Source organism: Phalacrocorax carbo, chromosome 7 (genome assembly GCF_963921805.1).
Source record: "Phalacrocorax carbo chromosome 7, bPhaCar2.1, whole genome shotgun sequence".
NCBI classification, from domain to species: domain Eukaryota; kingdom Metazoa; phylum Chordata; class Aves; order Suliformes; family Phalacrocoracidae; genus Phalacrocorax; species Phalacrocorax carbo.
The window spans coordinates 24,910,961-24,935,906 of record NC_087519.1 but is presented as its reverse complement, the minus strand read 5'-3'; the positions used below and the strand labels follow the sequence as shown (position 1 = coordinate 24,935,906).

General features: G+C 42.5%; 2 protein-coding genes across 9 annotated transcripts in view; one reads left to right on the top strand and one right to left on the bottom strand.

The window, feature by feature from the left end:
- Window positions 1-2,330: 2,330 nt before the first annotated feature.
- Window positions 2,331-20,131, bottom strand: PPP1R7 (protein phosphatase 1 regulatory subunit 7). Of its 5 annotated transcripts, none has more exons than XM_064457031.1 (11): window positions 20,011-20,131; window positions 19,024-19,101; window positions 18,747-18,869; window positions 14,348-14,403; window positions 13,320-13,385; window positions 12,528-12,658; window positions 11,467-11,629; window positions 7,934-8,050; window positions 6,848-6,952; window positions 5,242-5,328; window positions 2,331-2,715 (listed from the first exon to the last, which is right to left on the bottom strand). In XM_064457031.1, exons 2-11 carry the CDS (start codon window positions 19,064-19,066, stop codon window positions 2,539-2,541), a joined length of 1,068 nt encoding a protein of 355 aa, XP_064313101.1. In that variant the 5' UTR covers window positions 19,067-19,101; window positions 20,011-20,131; the 3' UTR covers window positions 2,331-2,538. The 5 variants fall into 5 exon arrangements, with proteins under 5 accessions (XP_064313101.1, XP_064313100.1, XP_064313103.1 ...); XM_064457030.1 differs by lacking the exon at window positions 20,011-20,131 and adding an exon at window positions 19,794-19,951; XM_064457033.1 differs by lacking the exon at window positions 20,011-20,131 and adding an exon at window positions 19,794-19,951 and having other exon boundaries at window positions 18,762-18,869.
- The window catches only part of PASK (PAS domain containing serine/threonine kinase), a 20,808-nt gene continuing 15,911 nt past the window's right edge, over window positions 20,050-24,946 (top strand). Inside the window, exons 1-4 of one of the 4 annotated variants that reach the window (XM_064457026.1) lie at window positions 20,050-20,534; window positions 20,916-21,129; window positions 22,227-22,462; window positions 23,471-23,641. In XM_064457026.1, coding sequence (XP_064313096.1) covers window positions 20,958-21,129; window positions 22,227-22,462; window positions 23,471-23,641 — 579 coding nt within the window. In that variant the 5' untranslated portion in view covers window positions 20,050-20,534; window positions 20,916-20,957. The remainder of the gene's footprint in view (window positions 20,535-20,915; window positions 21,130-22,226; window positions 22,463-23,470; window positions 23,642-24,946) is intronic. The other 3 variants (XM_064457024.1, XM_064457025.1, XM_064457023.1) reach the window with 3 other exon arrangements.

Below are 24,946 nucleotides of genomic sequence, written 5' to 3'. Positions count from 1 at the left end.
CAGCTCTGGTTTGCCTCCCAGGTGCAACCAAGGGGCACACCACCAGGCAGCAGCCCAGGCGACAGCGTAGGTGTACAGCAGTGATGGCCCTATGGCAGCCAAGATGCTGCTTTTACAGTTGCCAGGGCAAGCTCGCAGAGCTGTTGGGGGCTCAAAGCAACTCATCCCACTGAACGCACACACTTGTGGCAGGATGAGGTGAATCACCCCAGTTCGGTGGCATGGTGGGGTGCAGCTCCCCCCGGCCCAGCCCAGCATCACCCCACCGCCTCCTGCAGCTTCTGTGGCATCACACTCCGTGACAGAGCTGCGCTGGACGAGCAAAAGCAATGCAGCCCATGCAGGGAGCCTCCAAAATCTTCCACAGGGCCACATTGTCCTGCTTAATATTACCTGTCTTCTGCTGAATAAGAAGGGATTCACCCCAGTCTTTCAAAGACTCAAATCCACATCAAATCAGAATGAATCAAAGTACCACCAAGAGCAAATTTTTGAACACCCCTCTCATTTTTTTCTTGTTATAGTTCTCTATGACAGGGCAGCAGGATGCAACACAGCTCTAATGGGTGGTAGCTCACTGAAACCTTTGAAGCTGATGTGCAGTGACCAGCACGTCGGCTAACACCAACACCCTGTCACTAATGACTCTGGTCCCACCCCTAACAGAAGGAAGGGATCCACTTCCATAAAAACCAGCCAAAATTTACGTTATTTTTGAACAGCTTTCCTATTTAAAATACACTTTTCCTTTCTATGTTCCTCTGCAAGTGCTACGGACCATGTTGGAAATGTCTCCCACATTACCTCATGGGTTTGCTGAACAGAAAGTCCCTAAAGGCACAGATATCCCCCCTGCGCCAGCTGCAGACCTGCTCACTCAACCCTTCTCCTGGCCAGCAAACACTGAAACGCCCCCCAGCCCAGCCCGGGCAGCGGTTGTTCCCTGGGACTGGTGACAAAACTGTTAGAAAAACACAGCAGCAGATGGCACATCCTTCCAGGGAGGTTCCTCCAGCCACTGGAGGTATGAAGTTCAATTGCCCAGATCAAACATGGGTGTGGAGGTACATCAATGCCAAACCACCGTATTTAGCAGAAGCAGAACATGATGCATATCATTTCCTGTGTGCAAACACCATCTGTTACAAAGCGCCACCAAACCCTTACTTTGCTGACCAGTAGCATTAATGTAGTTAATATATTACTATCAGTTGTATTAATTTAGTATTAATAACAAGCAAATGATAATGCTGAGACAGTACTAAATACATTGGCCACAGAACAGTCCTGACCAATTCTTAAATACTGCAAGAGGCTGTATTTACAAGAGCCCTTAGGGACTCCTATCACAAATAAAGGCTGCATCAGCAGGCACGGATGACAGCTGTCACTCAGCAGAGATCAAATAACTTAACAGCAGATGGATGTACAGCAGTGAAACAAGCGGCAGCTTTCACACCACAGTAATTTTGCTGTCTCCTTCCACATCAGTACAAAGTGTGCCTGAGCCCCTTGTAGAGGGCTGTCTTACTCCTCACCAGATTTGTGCTGCCAAACCCCAGTCCAAGCATGTGGCATTCCAGGGCTTTATTATGAGTTTCTACCAAGAGGCCTTATTGGCATTTGTAAAATGGACATATTTGAAGTCATACGGAATCAATGGCTCCATCCTAGAGCAGGTCCACTCATTTTCAATAGAACCCAGAACATCCACCGAGTCAGCTTCACTTGAGGCACTGGGCACGTTCAATACAAACATCAAGGAGCTGCAGGCCACATCCAGCTCTCCCCTATTCAAGAAGGGATGTGGAATCACTTCCTTAAGTGGAATCCACAGCCCCTCTCATCTCATTTTGACCCTTTTTCTAGTTCCCACCTTGGTCTACAGCACTACATTTAAATGTGGCAGACCTAGCACAAGTAGGTCCATGAAGTGGCTCATTCAGGCACATACATCCCCCCCCAGATTTCATACATCATGCTATTTCTCCTCAATCCTCTAATGAGCTTGTAACTATGTTTAAAAAAAATATAAGAATTGCTATGGAAAGGCTAGTATTTAGCTGATATTTATCACTGACTCACACCCCATAACCTGGATGAGCATCTTTATCAGATTTCTCCCCATGCTAATCACTGTCTTCTCACGCTTATTGCAGACCACCACTGAGCCTGGATCTGGAAAAGCAATGTTTGCAAGGACGTTATCTGCCTGAAGGTGTGTCACAGAGTCAACAAAAGTCAGGAAACGGCTTAAAGCGGCTTCAGCCTGTGGCAAACACTTTCTGCCAAAACCTCTTACATAAATAACAGATGCAAGCACAAGGAAGTCTCTTGTGTTAAGATTTAATAATAATAATAACAACATTTCAAAAACAATGAGTGCATTGTACACAAGATCTGGCATTCAGTGCTTTTTATTGACCATTTGCTCTGTGAGTGTCTGTGTACTGAAGACCTGGGGAGTGGTAAGTGGATAAAAAAACCCTGTTGGGACATTTCTGCAAGGAGGACAGGAGAGAGGGGGCAGCAGGAGGTTCAGAATCGAACAAATGTGGCATCAATCTGCCGGACAGTTGGGAGGGCCAGCATGATTTTGCGCCGGTACTGGGGATCCTTCTGCAAGGGGTTTCGCTCCAGATATACAGTTTCCAAGTTCTTCGCTCCTTTCAGTTCATCCAGGTCACTCCAGCTCTCAATGAGATTATCGTTCATCTGCAGAGCACATATAAGCACACTCACACAAACAGATACTCCCAAGCCAAGCCAGGTTAGCAGGAACCCGGCCACACCGACACTGCTCAGGAGGATTACTGTTACCCAGTAGCGATAATGCTGTACAGTCTTCACATGCATAGAAGACCCTGCGCCTACATGATCCTTCTTCCCTGGCACCCCTGAGATGTGCTTCCCTGTCTCACACTCCAGGCCTTACTAACCGTCTCCAGCTTCCCACGCTGTCCTGGGTTGCTGGTCAAATGCTCCACCCTTCTGTCAGCACATCCAGTCCCAATGAGTATGCTGGGAAAAACCCAGCAAGACACCGAGACAGTCTCTTTATACAGTATCCCAGCCCATACACTGTTCATTGAAGGATTGGAAATCTTTATGTCAATATTTTCTTCCACTGTGACATCTATCTTTGATTCCGTGACTTCCCAGGAAACATTAAAAAAAGGTCCCAAAATGATGTAAAAAGCAACATTTTCCTCTCCCCTTTACATCACTTCCCCACAAAACTGCTTCCACACTCTGGATACAGCACCAAGCTCTCTGACTGGGGCTCTCCTCCTGCCAGCATGGGAGCTGCCTCACAGCTGGCACTGCAAAGGAATTCCCATGCAAGAGGATGAACGCTTCAACTGCCTGGCAAGGAAGCAAAGAGTACAAGGTGGCCACGTGCTGTCCAACCTAGAGACGTCAGCCACCCTTTGGTTTTGGATAGAGGCAGTTACTAAAGCAATACCACCTTTAAAAAAAAAATTAAAGATCAGGGGATTGGCTCTGGCCCCCCTCAGCAACTGTTCTTCATTGCATCGGGCACCCAGGGTAAACTGGAAATTTTGTGCACCCTGTTTGCTGCGTGGCAGATAAGCAGCTCTATTTTCTCCAGTTGCCTCCCTCCAGCTAGTTCGGTGAAAGAAAACTGCATCATCATTGGAACTACCAGTGTTCCAACTGAAGATGGCTTTGTAGTTAAGACCCTGGACTAAGACTGAAGAAATCTGCTAGCTCCTTCATTCTGCTACAGCTCATCACACCATTAATTCAGCCACATCACTTGACCTTCAGATGTCTCAGTCCCTTGGCTGAGGTACTGGGAAACTGTTAGAAGATTCCCACAGTAACCGGGATTTGAAATTCTGCTTCCTTAAGGTGTTAAAGGACTTTGGCTTCAACTCTACAGTCAGTGGAAAAAATATAAATTAGTAGATTCAACACTTGTTCATATCAAAGAAAATTCTGCCCGGCTCTTTAGCGAAAAGCACATAACTTTTTTTTTTAAAAAAAGTGTTAAAGTGGAAAAAAGCCAGTAGGGTATTTTCTGAGTTTAGCTAAACAGATCTTGGACAATGCTCTGCTTTGACAAAGAGCTCTCTAAATACACTAATGTTTTTGCAAAGGCTGTCCAATGAGGTTAGGATCTTCCCTTTACCTTCTGTAAAACAAGTGGAAACAGCTGTGCAATGCCGCCTTCTACAAGCAGAGCCACAGCAAAGAGGAAAACTGGAGGAAATTGCAAAGGATCACGACAGGTCCGTCTCATTTTTACCATCCAAAAGATGTCATGTCAAGCACGCTTCTCAGCTCCCGTTATTTAAATGAGTTCCTTATATAATAGGCATGCCAGAAAATACCACTGTGTCCGCTAAGCCACACTGTAAGATGAGGAAAGTCATCCAAGAAGCCTTGATTCCAGACTCTAGCTTGGTTTCATTTGCAGCTGCTTTCCACTCCTTTTATCTCAGCCTCTGCCCAAGAGCTTAAATAACTGAACTCTGAATGACAGACACGAAGCAGCAAAACTCATTCTCAGCCTTGACATGCAGAAACTCTACAAGAGCTAAAGCATGTACCAGCTCATGAACATTCACTGCTTCTTCCCCCAAACATGAGCCAATTTGTACACAGCTCCCTCCAACGTGGCAGGGTACTGATATTTCAGGAGGGGGCATATCCGCATATTTCCTGACCAGACTTACAAATGACAAAGGGCTTATCTATTTTGGGTGCCACAAAGAAAGAGAAGCAACCCTAAACAGTTATCTCCTACTTCTAGGAACAGAAGTAAACCAGAAGATGGCTTCATTTTCTTCATATCTATAACGACATAAACATATTGACTCTGCTTTAAACAGGTGCTGTGCTCTGGTGTGGTGGTGAAACAGTATCAGCTGCTTCTATTACACTGTCATGCTCACTTAAGAAAGATGAGGTCTGCAAAAACAGGGCACACTAAGGCTGTTTCATAACCATGACAAGCATGAAGGCAAGGCCTATTTCCTAGGTAGAGACAGGCTTGTTATCACTAAGCAAAGCCCTGCAAAAAATTTAAGCTCAGCTCTTTCCTCAGGGGAAATCATCATACTCCACCCATGCAGACTGTCAAGATCTTAAAGCTGGCCACTGGAAGTTTACTCTGAGACATGTACATGCACCACCCTCCCACAGCTCCCCATCAGAAGGGTTTCTTTCACCGTTGTACAGATATTTCAGGGAACAGCTCCAGCCTGCACTTACCCAGAATTCCTGCAGCTCTGTTAGGTGACTGATATTTTCAATCTTCTTGATTCTGTTGGATGCAATGTCCAGCATTGTGAGTTTGTTCTAGACAAGCAAACACAAAAGTATTAGACTGGATTTCCTTTCATCTCTCTGTCCCACTTTTTTCAGGCTCAGAGCTGGAAACTGTCAGAAGCAAAGACACATCATTGCCAGCCGCTTACACACAGCACAAGAACTCTCACTGCCTAAATATAGCAAGGAAGATGTTTTTAATTAAGCTGGTGTCCTGGTTTCAGCTGAAAGAGTCAAGTTTCTTTGTAGTAGCTGGTATAGTGCCGTGTTTTGGATTTAGGATGAGAATAATGTTGATAACACACCAATGTTTTAGTTGTTGCTAAGTAGTGCTTACACTAGTCAAGGACCTTTCACTTTCCCATGCTCTGCTGGGTGCACGAGAAGCTGGGAGGGGGCACAGCCACAACCACTGACCCAAACTGGTCAAAGTGATATTCCATACCATGACATCATGCTCAGTATATAAACTAGAGGAAAGCTGGCTGGGGTGCAGGCACTGCTCATGGACAGGCTGGGCATCAATCAGTTGGTGGTAAGCAATTGTTTTTCATTTGCATCACTCGTCTTTCTTGGGTTATTTTTCTCTCTCTTATTTTCCTTTTCATTACAATTTATTATTATTACTACTACTACTATTATTATATTTTATTTCAATTATTAAACTGTTTTTATCTCAACCCAGAAGCATTCTCACTTCTACTCTTCCAATTCTCTCCCCCATCCCACCGGGGCAGTGAGCCAGCAGCTGTGTGGTGCTCAGTTGCTGGCTGGCGTTAAACCACAACACTGGGTTACTGACCTCCCAGGAGCCATGTGACAAAAATGAAAGCAGTTACTGGTTGGCTGGCAGTTGCCAGCCAAGGGCTTCTAAAATGTGAGCTTTCCTCATGCTACATTAAGAAGAATCCGTTAAAAATCAGATCATAAGTGTCCTCTCAAGCAGCACAGTTGAACAAACTTTTTGTAGCAGGAAGCTCAACAGTTTTAGAAAAAGGGTTTTTCTCCTGCCTTGCATACAGCCTACTAAGTTCCAGATTGTCTCTGCTCTCTGACAATGCCATCCACTGTTGGGCGAAAATGAAAACGCTACAGGCTGCAAAATCAGTCCTATCCAGAAATGTACACTGACACAAAGGCAGGCCACATGCCACAGCTTGCCTCTCAACTCCCAGCTCCAGTTGCCCTACTGAAAAGAACTCAAGTTATCTACAAACTGCTGTCTGAACGGCTGCAGCGGAGGCAGCCAGCTCTGGCCATCACTCTTTCCATTGCTGAAGATCAGCCGGGCTGCTACATTAACCATGTGTTATTTTTCCCCTCCCCAGGTTATGAAGACAATTCTACTCCTGAGGATCTGGAGGAGCTTTACCCATGCAAGATAATTTAACATAACAAATACTTGTATCTTTGTGGTCTCTTCAAGAGACTCAGGACCGTACTTGTAACCGGGGAAGCTGAGGAACAAAACGTTCCAGAAAGGAACAGCCACTAACAGGAGCAGCTTAGGTCAACAATTCTGTCACGCATTTAGCAAGAGCCCGCTCACATTGTTCTCCAGTCCCTCGATGACTTCGATGCCATTGTGGCTGAGGTACAACTCACGCAAATTCACCAAACTCTGCAGCCCTTCAATCTTGGTCAGACGGTTATTCTGAAAGTGTAACAGCAGTTTAAGTCCACTCTAAACAAACGAAAACTCAAGAAAGTATTGGAGAAAAAGAATTTTTCTGGAGCATGGATAGGAAGGGGAAACATGCTGCTTAGGTCCACATTGATCTCATGAGCTCAGCTCATTTGATCTCTGTATCACCAATGGAAGTTCCACGGGAGCCAAATCCTTTACATTTAGAAGAATCAGACTCCAACCTTCCCATCAAAAGTTGCAGCCTCAAAGTTATCCACTTGGTGTCTTTGAAAACAACAGGCCTATGCATTAATAGAATTAATTTTGTAGTTTTTTTTTTAAATTGAATGGTCAGAAGGGAAGTTACAACACCTGAATCCAAACACACTCTGCTGTCCCTAATTCTGTACATCCTATAGAATGATGCACAGAGGTACTACAACATGTAGCGAGTATGGCTTTCTTACCAACAGCTGTAAGAGATATTAGAATGCACTCGCATTGTCATATGGATGAGGAGGAGACTCAATGACAGAAATGAGTACCTTTTATTCCACCTTTGAAAAAGGAAGAAACTTTCCATACGCTCATTAAGGACCGATTTCATTTAGTACAGGTTTGTTCATGTTTTTTCCCCTCTTCAGGAATAGGGTAGCAACACCAAGCCCACTGCCATTATAACAACTTCCCTGCCGTAACTCATTTGATTTTATCATAATATATTAGAAAAAAGTATTTCAGGAAGGAAATAGGGGATAACATTCATTTCCTGATCTCTCTTCCATAAAAATCAAACATGCGTTTTATATTTTTTTCAGTGTCTGTCAATCTCATTTAGTATGAAAGGATAAGAAAAGACAGCACAGAGATTATCACACTTTCTTCCAGTACAGGAGTTGGACTCAAACACTGAAGACCTGCTGATTCAGAAGAGTTTATAATAAATTACAAGGTGCTTCACATCACCAAGGCCATTCAAAACCTAGGAGTACGAAGTAGAATCAATACCTGTATACTGAGCACAGTCAAGTTTGTCAGCGCATCCAAGTTCTGGAGCTTAGTGATTTTATTCTTTCCAAGGAACAGACTGTCAAGATTAGCCAGGGTGTCGATGTTTTCAATTGCCTGCAAAATGACCAAAGGATACAGTGTTATTGCTGTGATGGAAAACTCCAGCCTGTAGATGTGGCTGGCCTTTTATATCTGTGACCCGTGGAGTTGCACTCCTGAGAAACACAAGCCTGCCAGTTCCACAACACAAAGCTTGCACCAGGTAGGGCCTCCCTTGTGACCCAAACACAGAGTGAGTGCAGGACTTTGTGCAGGAACAGTGAACCTCAGCCCATGTAACAGCTGGCTTATGGCATTACTGTTCAGTGATTTTTCAGCAAGGCTCATGTTGCTTTGTCCTGGCTATTGTCTCCACTGTCCAGGCAGCAAGAGCAGAGAATGAAAAGGCTCAGGGAGCACTGAAAACAGCATTCCTTGGGCCATGAGGTGTATCCAAGAGATACTAATTTGTGTAGCAAGAAAAATCTGTCACCAGTGAATGGAAAAAGAATGTGGGAAAACACAATTTGCAAATTCAGTCCTAACCATAAATGACTGCATAGTACAGTCAGATGCAAGCTCTTTAGCTTCTCTGCACAACAGTTTCTCTGTTGTAAGCACATTTAACTGTCTCATGAGTGTATGTGTTAATATATTTAACTACTGGCTATATATTCACGCTGCTGGCAGAACATACACACTATACCAAGTCCTGAGCTCAGCTTTCAGGTGGAAAAGGATCTCTGTGAGACATCAAGAACCATTCTTTCCTTAAAGGAAGGGGCACCAGAAAGCATGAACAGAAGAGAGAAGAAAGGGCAAGAAAAGGAAGAAAAAGGTGGGCTTAGAAAAGGCTCCTGTAAACAGAAGGAAAGAAAACGTAATGGTTTTTTTTGCAGGGGAAAGCCTTTTAATCAAAAAAAAGGTGCTGTTAGAAGAGACATGAATTTTAAAAACAGACTTCAGCTCACAGAAGAACAGTAATATGCATATAGATACACACACAGCTGTGTATCTGTCACAAGTACCTTGTGACAACTCAGCTTTTTCCACATCCTTCTTGCCTGGCAGAGTTTTGTTAACTAGTAGTGCTGGTGAGACAGGCCCCCAAGTCCTAGCACTACGTTGATTGCTCTGTATGTAAGAGTGTGTGCACGTTTACATGTGCATGTATAAAGGAAGGAAGTGGAAGACTGACACAAACACACTATGAACTATAAATATGCTCTGGAAAGGAAAGAAACTTTTCAACCTCTACCCCACAATTGCCAACAGACTCAACATAAGGTGTTTATCAGCTCAGATACGGACTCACTCTCCTTCTAGCCTGTGGACTTAACCCCATTTTGACCTTGCAAGAAAATGATAGATTTGTTGCTCATTGGTAGTTCCCCCAGCCCTGAGGAAGAAATACTTGTGACTGATACTGAGAAGAAACAGTCAGGGGGAAAAAAAAAAAGCTACTGAAGGGTATAAAAAATCCATACTTAAGTGAGAGTATGAAATGGATGGATATGAGGAGAAAAAAACCTAAGGAACAAATAAAGAAGTGCTTGCCTTATAGTTGCCTCAGTCCAACTTTAGAAAAAAAGTATGAAAATGCGTCAGCTCAAGCATAAAGTTCTGCTTCCCCACCATTCATACAAGGGACAGAACTACAAGTGCTTACTAAGTCATGACAGACTCCAGGGTAAGGGCACTCTGAAAGGTTAGAGTGTGCAGCAAAATGCCTAAGACAGCATTACTGCAGAAGCTTTAATGCACAGGGGATGAGTGTATCAGGCACCCCAGAGCCAAGAATGCTGCCTGAACAGGCAGTAGATAGGCTTTTACCCTAAAGAGTTAAGGACATGCTGACCTGTACAGCACATATCCAGGCCACCTTACCAACAGAAAACTATTAAAAGAGTTCTAGCTGCCCCCAAATAACATGAGATGTATTTCTTCATGTCTGGCCTAGGCACAGGTTACTAACTCCAGTAAAGCAATTAGAAGAAGCCAGAATAGAATTAACAGATGAACAGAAAGAATGCTAAAAATAAAGTAATTTAAGAAGCTTGTGTTACCCATACAGTGATAACTTCAGGGTTTTTGGTTGTTTGGTTTTGTTAATATGCTCAGACTCAACACTTGAGAAAACATATGTAAAATACATCTAACCTCATTGTTTAAAAGATATTCCTTGGCTTGACAACATTGGTGACCACTTAAGTATCAATTCAGAAATCTAGCTAGATTTTTTTTTTTGCACAAGGTAATGATGCTTAGATATGGAATCCAGTAGTTTTGCCTAATCCAGCTTTTAAAATGTAAGGATCAGTGTGCTTAGCCTCTTATATTTTTTAATAAAGGAAAGTGCATCTCTCTGATCCATGTTCCCCCAACCTATGCAAACCTTAAGGTTCCTAATCACTCATCTCATCTGGCTGATGTTCTCACACTCTAGATTTATTCCCCTACGTAATTTCATTTTAGAAGTAGAAATTTCTTTGGATGCAAAAGAATTCAGTCCAGTTTAGTTTGAGGAGCAAAATGAAGTTTTTCCAGTTCATAAAAGCAGCACACATTTCTGCCATAAAAGGCTGTTTGTAACAGCTGAAGTTTCCTTCTTCTCTAGAAAGAGAAGTGTGCTTCCACAAGACTTGAAATACAGAGAACAGTTATTTTCCTAATTTGATCTTTCAGCTTAACAAGTAATTTTTCGGAGATTGTAAATGGGGAGTGCCAGGTTAGACAATTTTCAGATTAGAACTCATCCGTTACAAGTACTTTCTGAAGTGCATATAACAGAAACAGCTCCTAAGAAATTAATAGTTTACTTTGCACATTGCAAGCCTTTTGTGTTATCTGTTTCACCAGTTCTCTTACAAACTGAGCAAAATGCAACAAAGCGCACCTTAAGGACAGAAGAGACTACCCAGAACTGTTTCCCTTTAAGTGGCACAGATTTTAAATCACCTAAGTTGAAAAGGTCACAAACTGCACCATTTAAAAAAAGTAATGAGCAGTACAGTATCAGTTTTTGAGGCATTTCAGAGCAAAGCCTCAAGAAAATCTTTTTCCTGAGTGAGGCTGACTAACGTAGCAGGTTATCAATTACACATACGAATCAAACCAGAATTAAATTTGCATTCAATAGGTTTAATCAACAGAGCACCAGCCTCTGGGAAGGTAAGAGAATACAGTAATTGCTAGTTTTGATAGGCTTGGCTCTCTATCAGGACAAAACCATCATCTGCAAAAGGGAACATACAGGGAACGCATGAGTTCATTAAAGAGAGAAATTCAAAACAGTAATTTAGTAGCCAGGCACTACATACATACATAAAGGATCCTGCATGCACAGCGATAAGAATTACACATTAAATGACTGGAACAATAAAAAGAATAAAACTGCTACTAAAAGTCAATGAAGTGCACTTTCAGAAAAGGCCAATACCAAGCCAAAGAGCTCAACACTCTGCAGCTAACATCTTGTAGAGCAAGCCTACCCGAATTCGATTGGATCCCAACTCTAACATCTGTAGCATCTGCAAGTTGCTCAAATTCTCAATTTTGCTGATTTTGTTGTTGACAAGGAAGAGTTTTTTAAGTTGGGTAAGCTGATCTAGTCCTTCAATATGTCGCAGAACGTTAAAGGAGATGTCCAGGATCCTGAGGTAAAACAAAACAAAGGTCTCTTCAGTCCATCAGGCACAGATGATCCTAGAAGAGGCACTTGTAAATTGGTGGGGAACCTCACTATCTGCAGAGATCAAGCACCTTGATAGGCCTTAAAGTCATAAGTGTCATTTCTTTTTAATCAGAAATGACAATGAATGTAACTTTCAAAATATTTGGGGGGGGGGGGGGGGGGCGGGGCGGAGGGGGTGTGGGGTGGTGGAACAAGAAAACTGTTGCATGCAGCAGATAGCCATTACTTTGCTCAGCCAGGGAGCTGCCACTGTGGGAGGAAGCCCACCTTCAATACTGCATATTCTTTGGGAAAAGTACGTGCCTACAAGATCTGCCTCTGACAGGACAATGCCAAGGGCTCCCATAAGCATGAAGCAGTTATGACTGTGGGAAGTAGGTCAGTCCTCCTTGCCCCAGTGGGAACAGGTTTGTAATGTATCTCCAGAGTGATCACAAAGTGCCAGAAACAGGGAAGAGCACTACTCCTTCCATAACACCCCCCCAAAAAAAGCCCTAATCTCACCTGAAATCTCGTCGTTTTTCTGCAGGAATAAAAACCTGTTATATGGAGCTCTCGCTGCCAAGAGCAAGGGGTGCCTGAGCACTTCTGCACCTGCATAGAAGCTGCAACCATCTATCATTCTCGCTGCCAGCACACGTCATTTCCAGCTGACTGTCCCTGGTGAGCTTCAGGATTATGAAACTAGTTTACTGCACAGGTTAAATACCAATGGAGAATAGACATTATCCTTCATAGAGCACACAAATGATTCATGAGAAAGGCCTGGGTCATAAATATTGGAATAAGGACAGCAGGAGTAGCTCAGTGAGTGGCAAACCACCCTCAGCCTAATCCTGGTGATTCCCCTGGACTCACTCAAGTTCCACTAGAGACTCCAAGTTCTCAATCTTCCGGATTTGATTGTCATAGAGATCCAGCTCCCGCAAGGTCTGCAATTGCTGCAGGTTCTCAATGCGCTTAATCAAATTCTGACGGAGACATAGAGTCTAATAGTTGGGGAAAAGTTTAAAAACAAACAAGAAAATGGATATCAATAACAGCCTTTTGGTATACAGACAGTAAGTTTTGGGGGTTTTTTTCCCCCCATTAAGCTTGTTGGGTCTTGTTGGTTGTTTGTGGCTTTTGGGTTGTTTTGTTGTGTTGTTTTTTTTTTTTAAACAGAATCTTTTCTTAATTTATTCCACCTCTACAGAAGGAAATTTTTTTACCATGAAGATGATCAGACACTAGAACAGCAGCCCAGAGAGGCTATGTAATCTCCACCCTTGGAAATACTCAAGAGCTTGACTGGAAAGGGCCTTAAGCAAGACGCTCTAACTGGATCTGCTTTGAGCAGGGTTTTACTAAAGACCTTCAGAGGTCCGTTCTAATCTACATTATTCTATGTTAAGCCTGCTGTGCAAGTACAGAATGTATCTCTTAGGATGAGCCCTATGTGTTGTCTCTCATCCACTTCCAAAACCAACCTGCAAAACCCTAGGATTTTTATTACTACTTGACAAGAGGGTAACACTACCCTCCCTCAGTTAAACATGAAGTGAACTCATTAGAATCTAACCAAAGAGATTCCTGTATCTGTCCTCTTATAGGTTAGATATGCAAACTCTCCAGTTACAAGAGGCATTCTCTGTTCCTTAGGACTGTTACCTTCACTTTCTTGAGCACCTCAAATCCTTCAATCTTCCCAATTCGGAAGTGATTCAAATCAACATCCTGAAAGAGAAATGGAGGGATTCAGCAGTTGTTTCAAAACACTCTTCAAAGACCAACCTGGTACTTTGTTCTAAGGAAAATTATAGTCTTCTAAAATGTGTAGCTCATTAAAACTTCCCTTCAAAGAGCTTGTTAGAATTGGGTTTGGCACATGACTTTACCACCACAGGTGAAGCACATGGCCTGAGGCTGTCAACTGCAAACAGGCAACAGCCCTTTCCTGAGTCTGAGCACTGTTTCACCAAAACTAGAAATCTTTTTCAGGAAAATCTGAATTTACTGAGACAGACAAATTCCGTTGTCTAGCATGAATGAAGTGTTGCAGAAAATCCTCTTACCCACTTTGCTAAGGGTTGAACAGGAACACACCTTGCTATTTCCAGTTCCAGCCCTCAGATGAACAGGAGCCACCAATAGTTCAGTAATCTGGTGGTTCCGTGAACATTAACTCTGCACTGGCAATCAGCTAATGCACTTCACATCTGTGCTGTCCAGCCTCAGGTGTTCCAGTTTTGCAGGTCAGTCAAAGAGAAATAGAGCACTTCACCACCCAAGCTCAAAAACTCTCCAACTCTCCATCTCCTGAGGCTGCTGATACCAAGGCACAAGGCTGATTAAGTAGCTGTGCCTATCACAAATCATGGGTCTGACAGCAGCAATCACTTTATTAAAGATATTTTTACAAAAGCTCATAGCCCATCAATAATGCTGCAGCAAAGCCCCACTTTCAGTGCCTCCATGCGTAATTTAGAATTTTAAATTATTAACAAAACGTTTCAGCTACTCATCAAGAATAAAACACCTCTGCTTATAGTCTAAAGGCTCTGAATCGATTCTGGGGAAGATCATGATAGCCACCAGCTTCAGAAGAATTAGATCTTTTCACCAGGTTTCAATACTCGCCTTTGCCTACCTTTTCTTTGTGCTGTATAAAGCTCATAAGGACAAAAATCTGCCTTTACCTCAGCTTCTGGGTCCAGGCTAATTGTCTCCATGTCCACTGGTATCTCTGCTTCTCCTGCAGGAGAAGCAAATACATTATAAACTGAGAGGCATGATAACAATGGCTAACATCTGGAGAGACAAAGGGAACAAACCCTCCTCAGAAGAAACACGAGATGCACAGTTCAGATACTCTGCTGCATTAAAAAAAGACAGTTCACCTATTTGGCTTTCATTGTGACAGCCAGTTGCAAAAAAAAAAAAGCTTTCTTAACAACAGCATTTCAGGCCTAGATGCAAAAGACAGAAAGAACAGCACCCTCCCCAGCCTGCCTGCGTGGCTACTTAATAATGCTGGCTTGAAACTGATCTGGGCAGGATTTCTTTTCTTTACACTTAGGGCCATCATCCCTCTGAAGATACACCATCCAAAGTGTCTATGCTCCTCCAACAATCTAATACAAGATTGCCGAGAAGGAATCTAAACTGTCTAGTGATAGTGCCAGGAATGACCAAGCATCTCAGCAAACCCACCCTTCAGCTTTTGTTTCATAAATACTGCCAGTTTATGTCAATGATGTACACACTTCTACATGGATCTCCCTTCTTTTGTTTGACTGAACTCACTAATATGCTAGAAAACATCGTTTACCACCCACATACATTTTCTTGGGAAATGCCTTTATAGCTCTGAAAGACAGCCCAACATTTGCTGTGCTTCTATCACAGCTCAAAAGGGAGTGAATTATGCTGGATAAATTAATGCTGAATAATTCATGCCTGATTCCCATTTGTTGAAGATAGTGTGCTGGTTGCATCAATTTCCAAAGAAAGTCTAATTCAACTTTGCAAAACAGACATACAACACTCAACCCCTTTCCACTTCATGTGTGTAGCTTCTGTATGGACTACCAAAAAACCCAAGTAACTTTAATTCCAGTCAAAACCCAAAGGCTTTGCATTAACTCCTGCATTACTGTATGCAAACTCATTCCATTAAGCCAGAATTAATGACTATTTTTATAGCCCAGCACAGTTACAACTTTCTTGTAAATGCCAAATGTCCTTTATGCTTAACACGTTTTCCCTACTGATGGTTAGCATTTTAAGGATGAACAGTACAAGCATTACAATTTTTAATACTGGAATCAAACTCCAAGGTTTTCATAGCTCCACACACCATCATTTACCTTGCTGTATAAGGGCTACTGCTCTTGCCTGGGTATTCAAACAGGAAAGAGCACTAACTGAACCGACTCACTGAACTTAAGACTGAAAAGCAATCCTCTGCCCGTCACCTTCTGATATTCTTTATAGCATGAATTAGCAGGGACCATAAATTATATTTTGGGGATGCAAAATGAGCTGGTGGGCTTGGTGACATTGAATGACAGTATAGAAATGTCACCAAAACTGACATGCATTCATATGCCTGTCAGCATTTTAGCAGTAGGCAACACTTGAATTTTCTTATTTTTCTTCCAGATCAAGGAGCTATGCACTTCAGCAGGGGAGTGGGATACCCTACCCTCCTGCTACCAAGGCTACATCTCTTTCTAGGGTGCAAAGGCTACCAGGACAAAGTGCTCTAAGCCAAAGAAGCACCCTAGCTGAATTTACAGCAAACAGGAACACAGCCCAAGTTTGGAACAACAGTTATTTGAGATATCAAAACCCAATTAATATTATAATATTAATATATTAATATAATACTATTAATAATTAATTATTAATATAATATTATAAACTTAATATTTGAGATATTAAAAACCCAAACTATTTCCCTTGTATTAAGTTGTACTAGCAGTAAGTTAGTGCTCCTGGTGAAGGAACTTCTCCTTTTGAGACTTTAAAGTTGTCCAACAGTAAAGCCAGTCATGCAGTCAGGAAAAAGAAATATTCTTCAGCTTAAAAAACACTGAAGTAAGAAAATCCTTCAACTTGTTTGGCTAGCAGACTCCTTTATAAAATTACACGTTTCATCACAGCACCCATTACAGACCATTTATACACATTTCGTTTTGGCAATGTGTTAAATACTCTGTTCTGGGATCTGTCAAATGGTAGCTCCTTTTATTTTTGCCATGTGGCTTTGAGTGAGCAATCCTGATAGAGCCAGTGTGGGGAAAAAAAAAAACACACAAGCCCGAAGACACAAAACCAAATCACACAGGATATGTGTATTGTAAAACCAATTTAAAACTGAAGAGAGAGGCACTAGGGTTTATGTAATAAGGCCATCTCTCAAAGTTTATGTACCATGTATAAAACACCTTCCATACAGCATTCTGAGTGAGATGTATATACTTGTAACACTGATAAATCAGTATTGGTATGAGAACGTTAAAGTACATTTTCTTTCAAAGAAGAGACACAAAAATGGTTCTAGCAAGTTTACAGTCCTACCAATGGTCAACCAACATATTATTTATGAACCAAGTGGATGCAAAACACCCTAAACTGACCCTCCTACAATCACTCTACAAACAGAACTGCAATTTCACTTGCATGCAGTAAGTGTACAAACAGCACTTTAGTCCACAATTTTTAATGCAGGAGGTTCCTCAGGGGAGAAAAAAAACAAAAACAAACCAACCAAAAACCAAAACATTGCTCTGGCAGTAAAGTTTCTTACGTGAATTTTTGTGTAACTCATGCCTGCAAGCTACACAGCTTTGCAGATGTAGGAAAAATAACACGACATTCAGAAAACCCAAATTCCGCAGTACGGAACAGTAGTTACTGAGTTATATAAGTTCACAGTATCGCAAGCATTTAAAGCAACTAAAAGCCCAACTAGACTTTTAAGCTGCATATGCATGAAAAAATATTATAAATAGCTAAGTTATAAGCTTTCTAAACAGAGGCGCTATTCCTCACAGAATTAGCTAAATGATAAATTTGAAATTTCAGCTGCTTGAGCTCTTTCTATTTATGATCTTCTGTGCAAAAATGTGGAAAACTTCATTTTCCTTTCAGCTGAGAAACTCAAAGCTGGCCAGGGAAACTAATTCAAATGTTCCAAAACTATTCCTCTGCTCAATTCCTGCCCTATTGGAAGCTTTCTGAACCTTAAGAGTTTGGAATAAGAAGTAACAATACAGTCATTACATTAAACTGTATCCAATGTAATTCAGCCACCAAATCTGAATGCATTTTTCTTGCTTTCATTGGAATAAAAGTATATCACTTGAAATATTTTCTCAAATACTATAACTCCCAGGGAACAACATATAATGTGAAATGCACAGCTAAATTACATCAGCTGATGTAATCAGTGTTACATGCACGCAGAGGAAAATGGTGACTGTCTGATCTACATGGTGGTATCAATCATATAGTGGTTGGGACATACAATTTGTGAAATGTGCTCTTACACTTTTACAGACATCACCGCAGCATTTTTTTATAAACTTATAAGGGTTTTCTTTACCACCAACAATTAATTATTCCTAGAGTTCATTTATAGTTAGGAGATGAGATTTACAATTCTCACAGTCATTTTCTAGTTTAGGAAAGACTTTTGAAAATTCTAATAGGCAAGGTTAAGATTAGGAGGGATCTGCACTAGATGCACAGTCAAAAAGGATTAAAATTTGCTACGGAAAATGCTGTATTATTTCATTTCTATTTCAGACCAATAATAATCATCACAAACGTCTCTGTCAAAAGGATGCTATTACATCTCAGATCATTAGCAAGCACCAAAAGCCCAGATAATATTGCCATAGAGGGTCTTCAGAAATTAATCTGCTCTGACAAATGCTATGCAAGTTACTGAAAAGCAAACCCTTCCATCAAACACACACAGGCTTAAAAAGTCTGTCAACATTTCTACCCAATGTTCTAACACAAACAGTAAAAACAGCAGCAAAAGTTTAAAGTCAAGAGAATTTAAACAGATGTATTTTTGAGATGTCTCAGAATTCTTAAATTAAAAAAAAAACGGACAGCTTTCTTCAATCTATCTAGAAATGGTTGTCTTTGCCTTCCAAAGGAATCTGGCAACTCCTTAGGTAAAAAACTACATATGCTAAAGCAGAATTATGAAAAGCTGTTTATGTTTATTTCTAATGAACATTTCTAGCGCCCTTCCACAAAAAAAAAAGTATGAATAAAGGTGTTTTACATTTTGATATTAAAGACTTCAGAGAGAAACGTGGATGCACAAATAAGAAAAAACCAAAGGTCTAATATCAGTGGTTCCATTAAGAGATGGCAGCTTTACTTTAGCCATAACAACACTATCGTTTATTTATTTTTTAAAGAAGATCACTCTAAGGCAGATTCACATTGTTAACTAACATTGATACAACCATCACGTAGCCACAGAAAACACACAGGACTGACACACGTACGCTACTGTACACACTGGTAAGACGACACTTCCTAAGGCAATCATTTCGGTCAGCAAGGTACCTGCAGAGTTCTCACCATTCTGCTCATCTCTCAGGCTCTGCTGACTGAGGTCAGTCACTAAGCGAACTGCCTGCTTCTTCCCTTCTTCGTCTCCTGACTCCTCTGATTCAATCCGCTTATCAACTGCGTAAAATACATAACAACAGAATTAGTGTATCTTCAGCAGTGGGTTGGTGGGAAGAAGCAGCAAACAGGACTCACATATACCACTATGCAGTTAGTAGAAATCCTAAGTTAACTAAATGAAAGGTTTAGTCTTAAATAAAAGGCCTCTTACCCCTTGTTTCTACTTTGATTTTGGATGCACTTTTTCCTCCCATCACATCTTCCTAAAACCAACAATCTGGGAAGAAGACTGGAGGAAAAAGGAAATTTCTTAGATCAATGAAGTGCAATTCCAAAGATTACGGAGATGGAATTATAACTATTACATTTTAAAAGCTTTTAGAAAAAAAAAAATCAGTATCACGTACAATAGTACCAATGACACAAAGAAGTGAAGGCATCAAAAAAAAAAATCCCTGCAGATAAAAGCAGCGGTCTCCCCAGCAAAAACTGCAAGATCCCTTCACCGTTTACCCAGCCACAACTCTGCTGGCCACCCTGGCCCTGGGGACCTGAAGCTCCTTCTCAGTCCCCTCCTCAGTATTTGCTCTCGTTTCATGAGGCGACTGAGGAAAAGCAACGCCGTGCCAGGGGATTTCTTTCTTATTATCTCTGGGGTTTTTTACATCACGGTCATCTCCACAAACCCCCTTCTTCCACCTCTCGCGCGTTGAGCCCCTGGGGCGGGAGAAGGCCCCAGGCCATGCCCCCGGTAACACACCCCCACCGGCCCCGGTAACACAACCACCCACCCACCGCCCCGGCGGCCCGCCAGGGCGCCGGCCTCCCTCGGGGTGGTCACCCAGGGGCTGCCCAACAGCGGCAGGCCCACGAGCCCCACGGCACACAGCTTGCAGCCGCCCGGCCGCGCAGCAGCGACCGAGCGGCGGGGCCGGGCCGTCCCGACCCCCACGGCACTGACGGCTCCCGGCGAGCTCTCACCCTCCATCATCTCCTGTGGTCCCTCTCCGCTCTCCGCCGCCATATTGCTTCTCCTCCCACCGCCCCCTTCCGGAAACCGCCTCAACCGTCCTCGTAGCCAATCAGAGCCCACGGCTGGAGACGAACTGCAGGCAATCACCTCGAGGGGGGAAGGGGGGAGGCTGAGGGGGCGGGGTAGCGCTGTGGCCAACTCTCATCCGCGCGCATGCGTACTGACCCTGCGCACCGCGGCCTTCTGGGAGTTGTAGTTCCCTGCAGGCAGGGCGGAAAGCGGCGGCTGCGGACCTGCTCCCTCCCCACCAGCGCCTCGGGGCTGAGGTGTTACGAGCTGCTCCCGGCCTCGTTGTTCCACTCACAAACTCTTCGGAGTATGGCTGTCATCCTGCAGAGGGCCTTCCACCTGCAGCCTTTCACCCCTGGAGCGGGAAGCCGGAGGTCGGTCGGCCGAGGCTGCCTGGGGCCAGCGGCTGGAAGCGGGACATCGCGTTTGGCGGCGGCGAGGGAAGGAAAAGCCGGAGGGAGCCGCAAATTCCCTGAGGCCGGATCAGTTTTGCCTCCTCCCGCGCTGGCGTCCCATTGGCTCTCCTCCGTGCCGCTCCTCTCACTGCCTTCACTTATTGGGCGACGTCGCCGTTGAGTCCCGCTCCCAACTTCCTCGTGGCTGTCGGTTTTGTGGTGCCCGCCCTGAGGAGCCGTGGTCGCGGTCGTGCTGCAACCCCGGGGCGGTGGGCGGCAGCCCGGGTGGGTGGGAGGGAGGGAAGCTGTGTCACACTTGCTGACTCAAAACTGGGAATTACTTCCCAAATTACCAAAGCTTTTGCTTTTAAAATGAGCGGGAATGGAGAGAGTGCTGGCTGGGCGCTTGGTAGCTCTTACAGAAATATGGTGGAGGGGTCTGTCGATCTCAAGGTATCCTATACGGCCTGGGAGGGTAATAGTCAATAGAGTCACTTTTGAGTTAACAACACAGACTAAACGTTAATCGGGACACGCAAGAATGTGTGGCAGTCTCGCCGTAACTTACAGGGCTGTGCTTTGGGTTAGAAGGCATTGTTACCTGCCAGCGTCCTGAGTGTTAGTGTCTGACTGTAAGGCTGACTGTTTCTTGTGTTTCTGTTACAGATGGTGGCTCCCTAGGTGTGGCGTGGCAACTAGAGTGTGATCATGACAGCCAATGCTCATAATCCCTCTGAAGGGAGTCTTATGCCTTCAACAGTAGGCTTAGTCCTTTCTAACCTGAATGACTCTGATAAGCTAAGTAGATCCTACCCCTTGGCCAGCAAGAGCAGGAAAAGTCAGCTCTCCGAACTCTGCCGGCTTAGAGCATCTCTGCCTGGTGAGTGCAGTATTTTGAGATTGAATTCACTAGTTGTCTGTGAAGGTGACGTGTTTCACATGATTTCAGAACTTCCTCCTCCCCTCCCCCAAACCTAGAGGCAATAGCAATAACTAGCTGCCAGAAAGCACTGTTCAATAAGCACCTGAGCCATAGATTACTGCAGGCTGGGACATTTTACAGGGGATGGGTTGCTGGATAGATGCTCTGCACTTGTAATTGTCCCTGGGCAACCATTATTGGCTGCCATCAGACCATCCTGCCACTTTGTGTTACTATCTAAAACATGAAAAATTTCCAAATAGGGAGAAAGATGTTGTTATACTGGATGCTGTTAGGAGGCAAAGAACTTTGCGGTTTACAGTGCATCCAGATACGGGTCTCCATATTTTATCATGGTGATCATATTTGTACTCTATGTGGTGCATAAATGCAGAGATCTCCTTGTGATGAGTTGTTCATAACACTTCTTCCAGTACTGCTAAACTGTCAAAGCTGCTTACTGTTTTGGGATTGGAGTGATGGCATTTGGCTGCTGATAACCGCTTCCCAGGGAAATGTTTTTTACAGGCAGAACTTTTGAAAATTTTAGTAGAATCATTTGGCATTGTGTAACAGAAAACATCAGTGTGGGCACAGGTATTTCAGTGTCACGTCTTGTGAACAGTTAATTAACTGGCTTGTGACTAATGCAGTATTTAATAAGGGCTTGAACACGTATTGTAATTATATTTAATAACAGTTTCAATTTTAACTTGAGAGATTTCGAAACTGTTTAATCTCTGTTAAGTGAAAAATAAAAGTTAACTAGTCTGATTGAATCTTACGGATGTTGGCAATTTTTTTATAGCCTATGGTCTGAGTTTAATTGTTCCAGTGGCTGTGAATCAAAAAAGATACTTTTATTAGGATTGTTTCTGTTTTCTTTAGTTTCATTGATTTTTATTTTCTGGTAATTTCTTTAAAAAAATCTAGACACATATATTTGGGGATTACTTGACATTTGCTTCAGCTGACAGCTAATTTTTTTATTCATTCCTCTAATACTCCTGTAGTAGACTGTTACAGCTACATAGCTGATCTTTATCTTCTCACAGGGGAGAAATGGAGCTCTTACTGTTTGTCTTCACTGGCAGCTCGTAACATTTGTACCAGCAAAACTGGTAACTTGTGGGTTCAGTGGGAGTCTGCCTTTCCCTCCACTTCTGTTGGAAGTTCTGCTTCTTGCTCCTTTTTGCATGCCCTCACTGTGGAAGAATCCAGCCAGCACCTTCCAACTGCTGCACGAAATCTGAACAAAGCCATCTTCACTGTGGATGCCAACACAACAGAGGTATTTGCAGTAGCAACTGCTAAACTAAGCAGACCATGTCTGGTGTAGGTTGTATGACATCACACAGGTTAAAATGCCTGTGATGCTTATGTGTATCTGCAGGCAATCAGAGCGTCTTGAAGGCATTTTATAGTCTGCTCAATCTCATTAGTCTTCTGAAGACTGACAATGTGTTTGTTTCCATTGCAGGTTGTAGTTAGCAAAACATAAAAGACAGTATCAGAAGCATGGATATCTTGAGTCTTTTTTCAAACAGGAAGAGGGAATAAAGAAGAGTGCAGCTGTGATGTGGCATAAGGGAAGAAAGGAAAAGCAGAATGTGCTTCAAGCCTTCTGCCTGTTAAGTGCCAACCCTGGGATGGGTTTGTGGTGGCACAAGGTCTCTTTATCTGACCCAGTAAATACGCCTTTTGCATTGGGAGGGAGAGAATTTCTCTGTTTCTGTCCCAAAAGTAAACATGGATATAAAAATGAGTACTGAAAACTTTGAAGAGCTGTGCCATTTTTAGCTTGAACTGACAGTTCAGACTTACCCATCTTAAAGGCATTTAATCCTGACCTGGTCTGTAACACAGGCTTAAGTATGTCAATGACTGGTGTGATTACCACAGCCTTCAGGTATGGATAAAACTTTGTGGTCTGCCCAGGCTTTGCCAGCAGATACAACTTTGTACTTTTGCCTCTGTGGATATAATGATTTAAACAACACAAGAGGCTGGAGTGGGTAAGCAGTTGAAAGAAAGCAGGAAAGCTAAAAGGAAAGCAATGTCTCAAACCTTCTTAACCAAAAACGTGCGTGGGCAAGGGTTGTCTTAGAACAAGAAGATTTAGTGAATTGTTTTTGAAGATTTCAGAATTTAAAAGAACCACTCAATTTCCACCAAGAGGAAAGGATATTGCAAGACATTAAAGCAACAACCTGAAGAGGTGATGATCTTCTAACAAAACTTACAACTTTTATTCTTTGTTTTGTTTTGGTATTTTGGGTTTTTCTCCCCACTTTTCTAGATCCTAGTGGCTAATGACAAAGCCTGCAAGCTGCTTGGGTGCAGTAGTCAGGAACTCATTGGTCAAAAGCTGTCCTGCTTGATATCCAAATCCAGTCAAGAGGTGTGGGAAGCTGTGGGTGAGGAGTACATAGAAATTGATGATTGTTCATCGGTGTTTTCAGGAACTGTGGTACGTGAAATGTTCAAGCAAATACTCCCCAACATATACAGTGTTTTTGTTGGCTTTGGTTTGGGGGGTGAGGGTGGGCGGGCAGGCTGACATTTTCAGTATAATTTCCTGATATATTTAATTCTGTGGGCATTTGGCAATTATGTCATTTGTAGGACTGTTTGCTTTAGAAGTTTGAAGATGTGGGAATTCAAAGGGCAAAAGATGGTTTGAGAGGCACCCGTGACAGCCTTGCAGCTGCCAACATGTAATAGTCAAGATTACTTGACCAAATCAGAACTTAAAGGACATTAGATTTAAAAAAAAAAATAAAAAAAATTGCTTAACATGGAAAAACCTATTCGGGAAAAGTTCCCAACTGCCTGGTCTTTTAAAATATTTTAAAAAAGACCTTAAATTGCATTGTGCATATTATAAAGCTACAAGTCAGTCAAACAATGTGAAATGTCTGTGCTAAAACACCCGAGTTGGTGCAAAAGAGTGGAATTTTGCCTCTAGTGGGTTGTTTATAAGAGAGCTGCATAAGAAATGTCTCAAAATTATTTTCTTTTGCTGCTGTTGTGAGCTGTTACTAGAAAAATACTTGGAAAATGAGCTCATATTCTTCCTGGTGTGTTATTTTTCTACTGAAATTGTCAGCATCTCAGAGCTTGATCTTCCTGAATCCTCAGTTGGATATGGGGGAAAAAAACCCATAAGTCTGATTCAGTGGAATCCAGAATTAAAATTATATGTCTGATAAAGGCGCTAATTCTAAGCTACAGCCATTCCAAGTACTTTATAGGAGTCACTGTGTAATTCATGAACCCATTCTGTGAAGATTGTATGAAAAATATAAAAGGCTTGATATGAACACTGCAGGTTATAAGATAAATAAACATTTTCTGATTTGAGAAGAATCTCCCATAAGAAACTAAACTGCTATTTTTGCAGCTTAAAGTAAGAACTATGTTACTAATGTGGAGTATTCATTAGCAGCATGGGACATCTCTTAAATAAGGCATCTCTGGAAGGCACTTCTCTTGAATGGAAGGTATTAGATTTGCATGCTTATTATGCTGAAGGAAATGATGGTAGGGAAGATATAAAAGCAACCGCAACATTTTGTGTATGATCAGGGAATTATTTGTAAACTTTTCATCTCTGTATTAAAGCTGCATTTCTTCCAATAAAAAAGTAGTAAATAATCAGGAGACAATATTTTTCTAACAATGATGGGGAGATATCTTGGCTCAATATCTTATTCTTATTTGAAATTCTTGCAAAGTAACCTCAGTCTTAGTAAATGATGACTACATGTCTGAA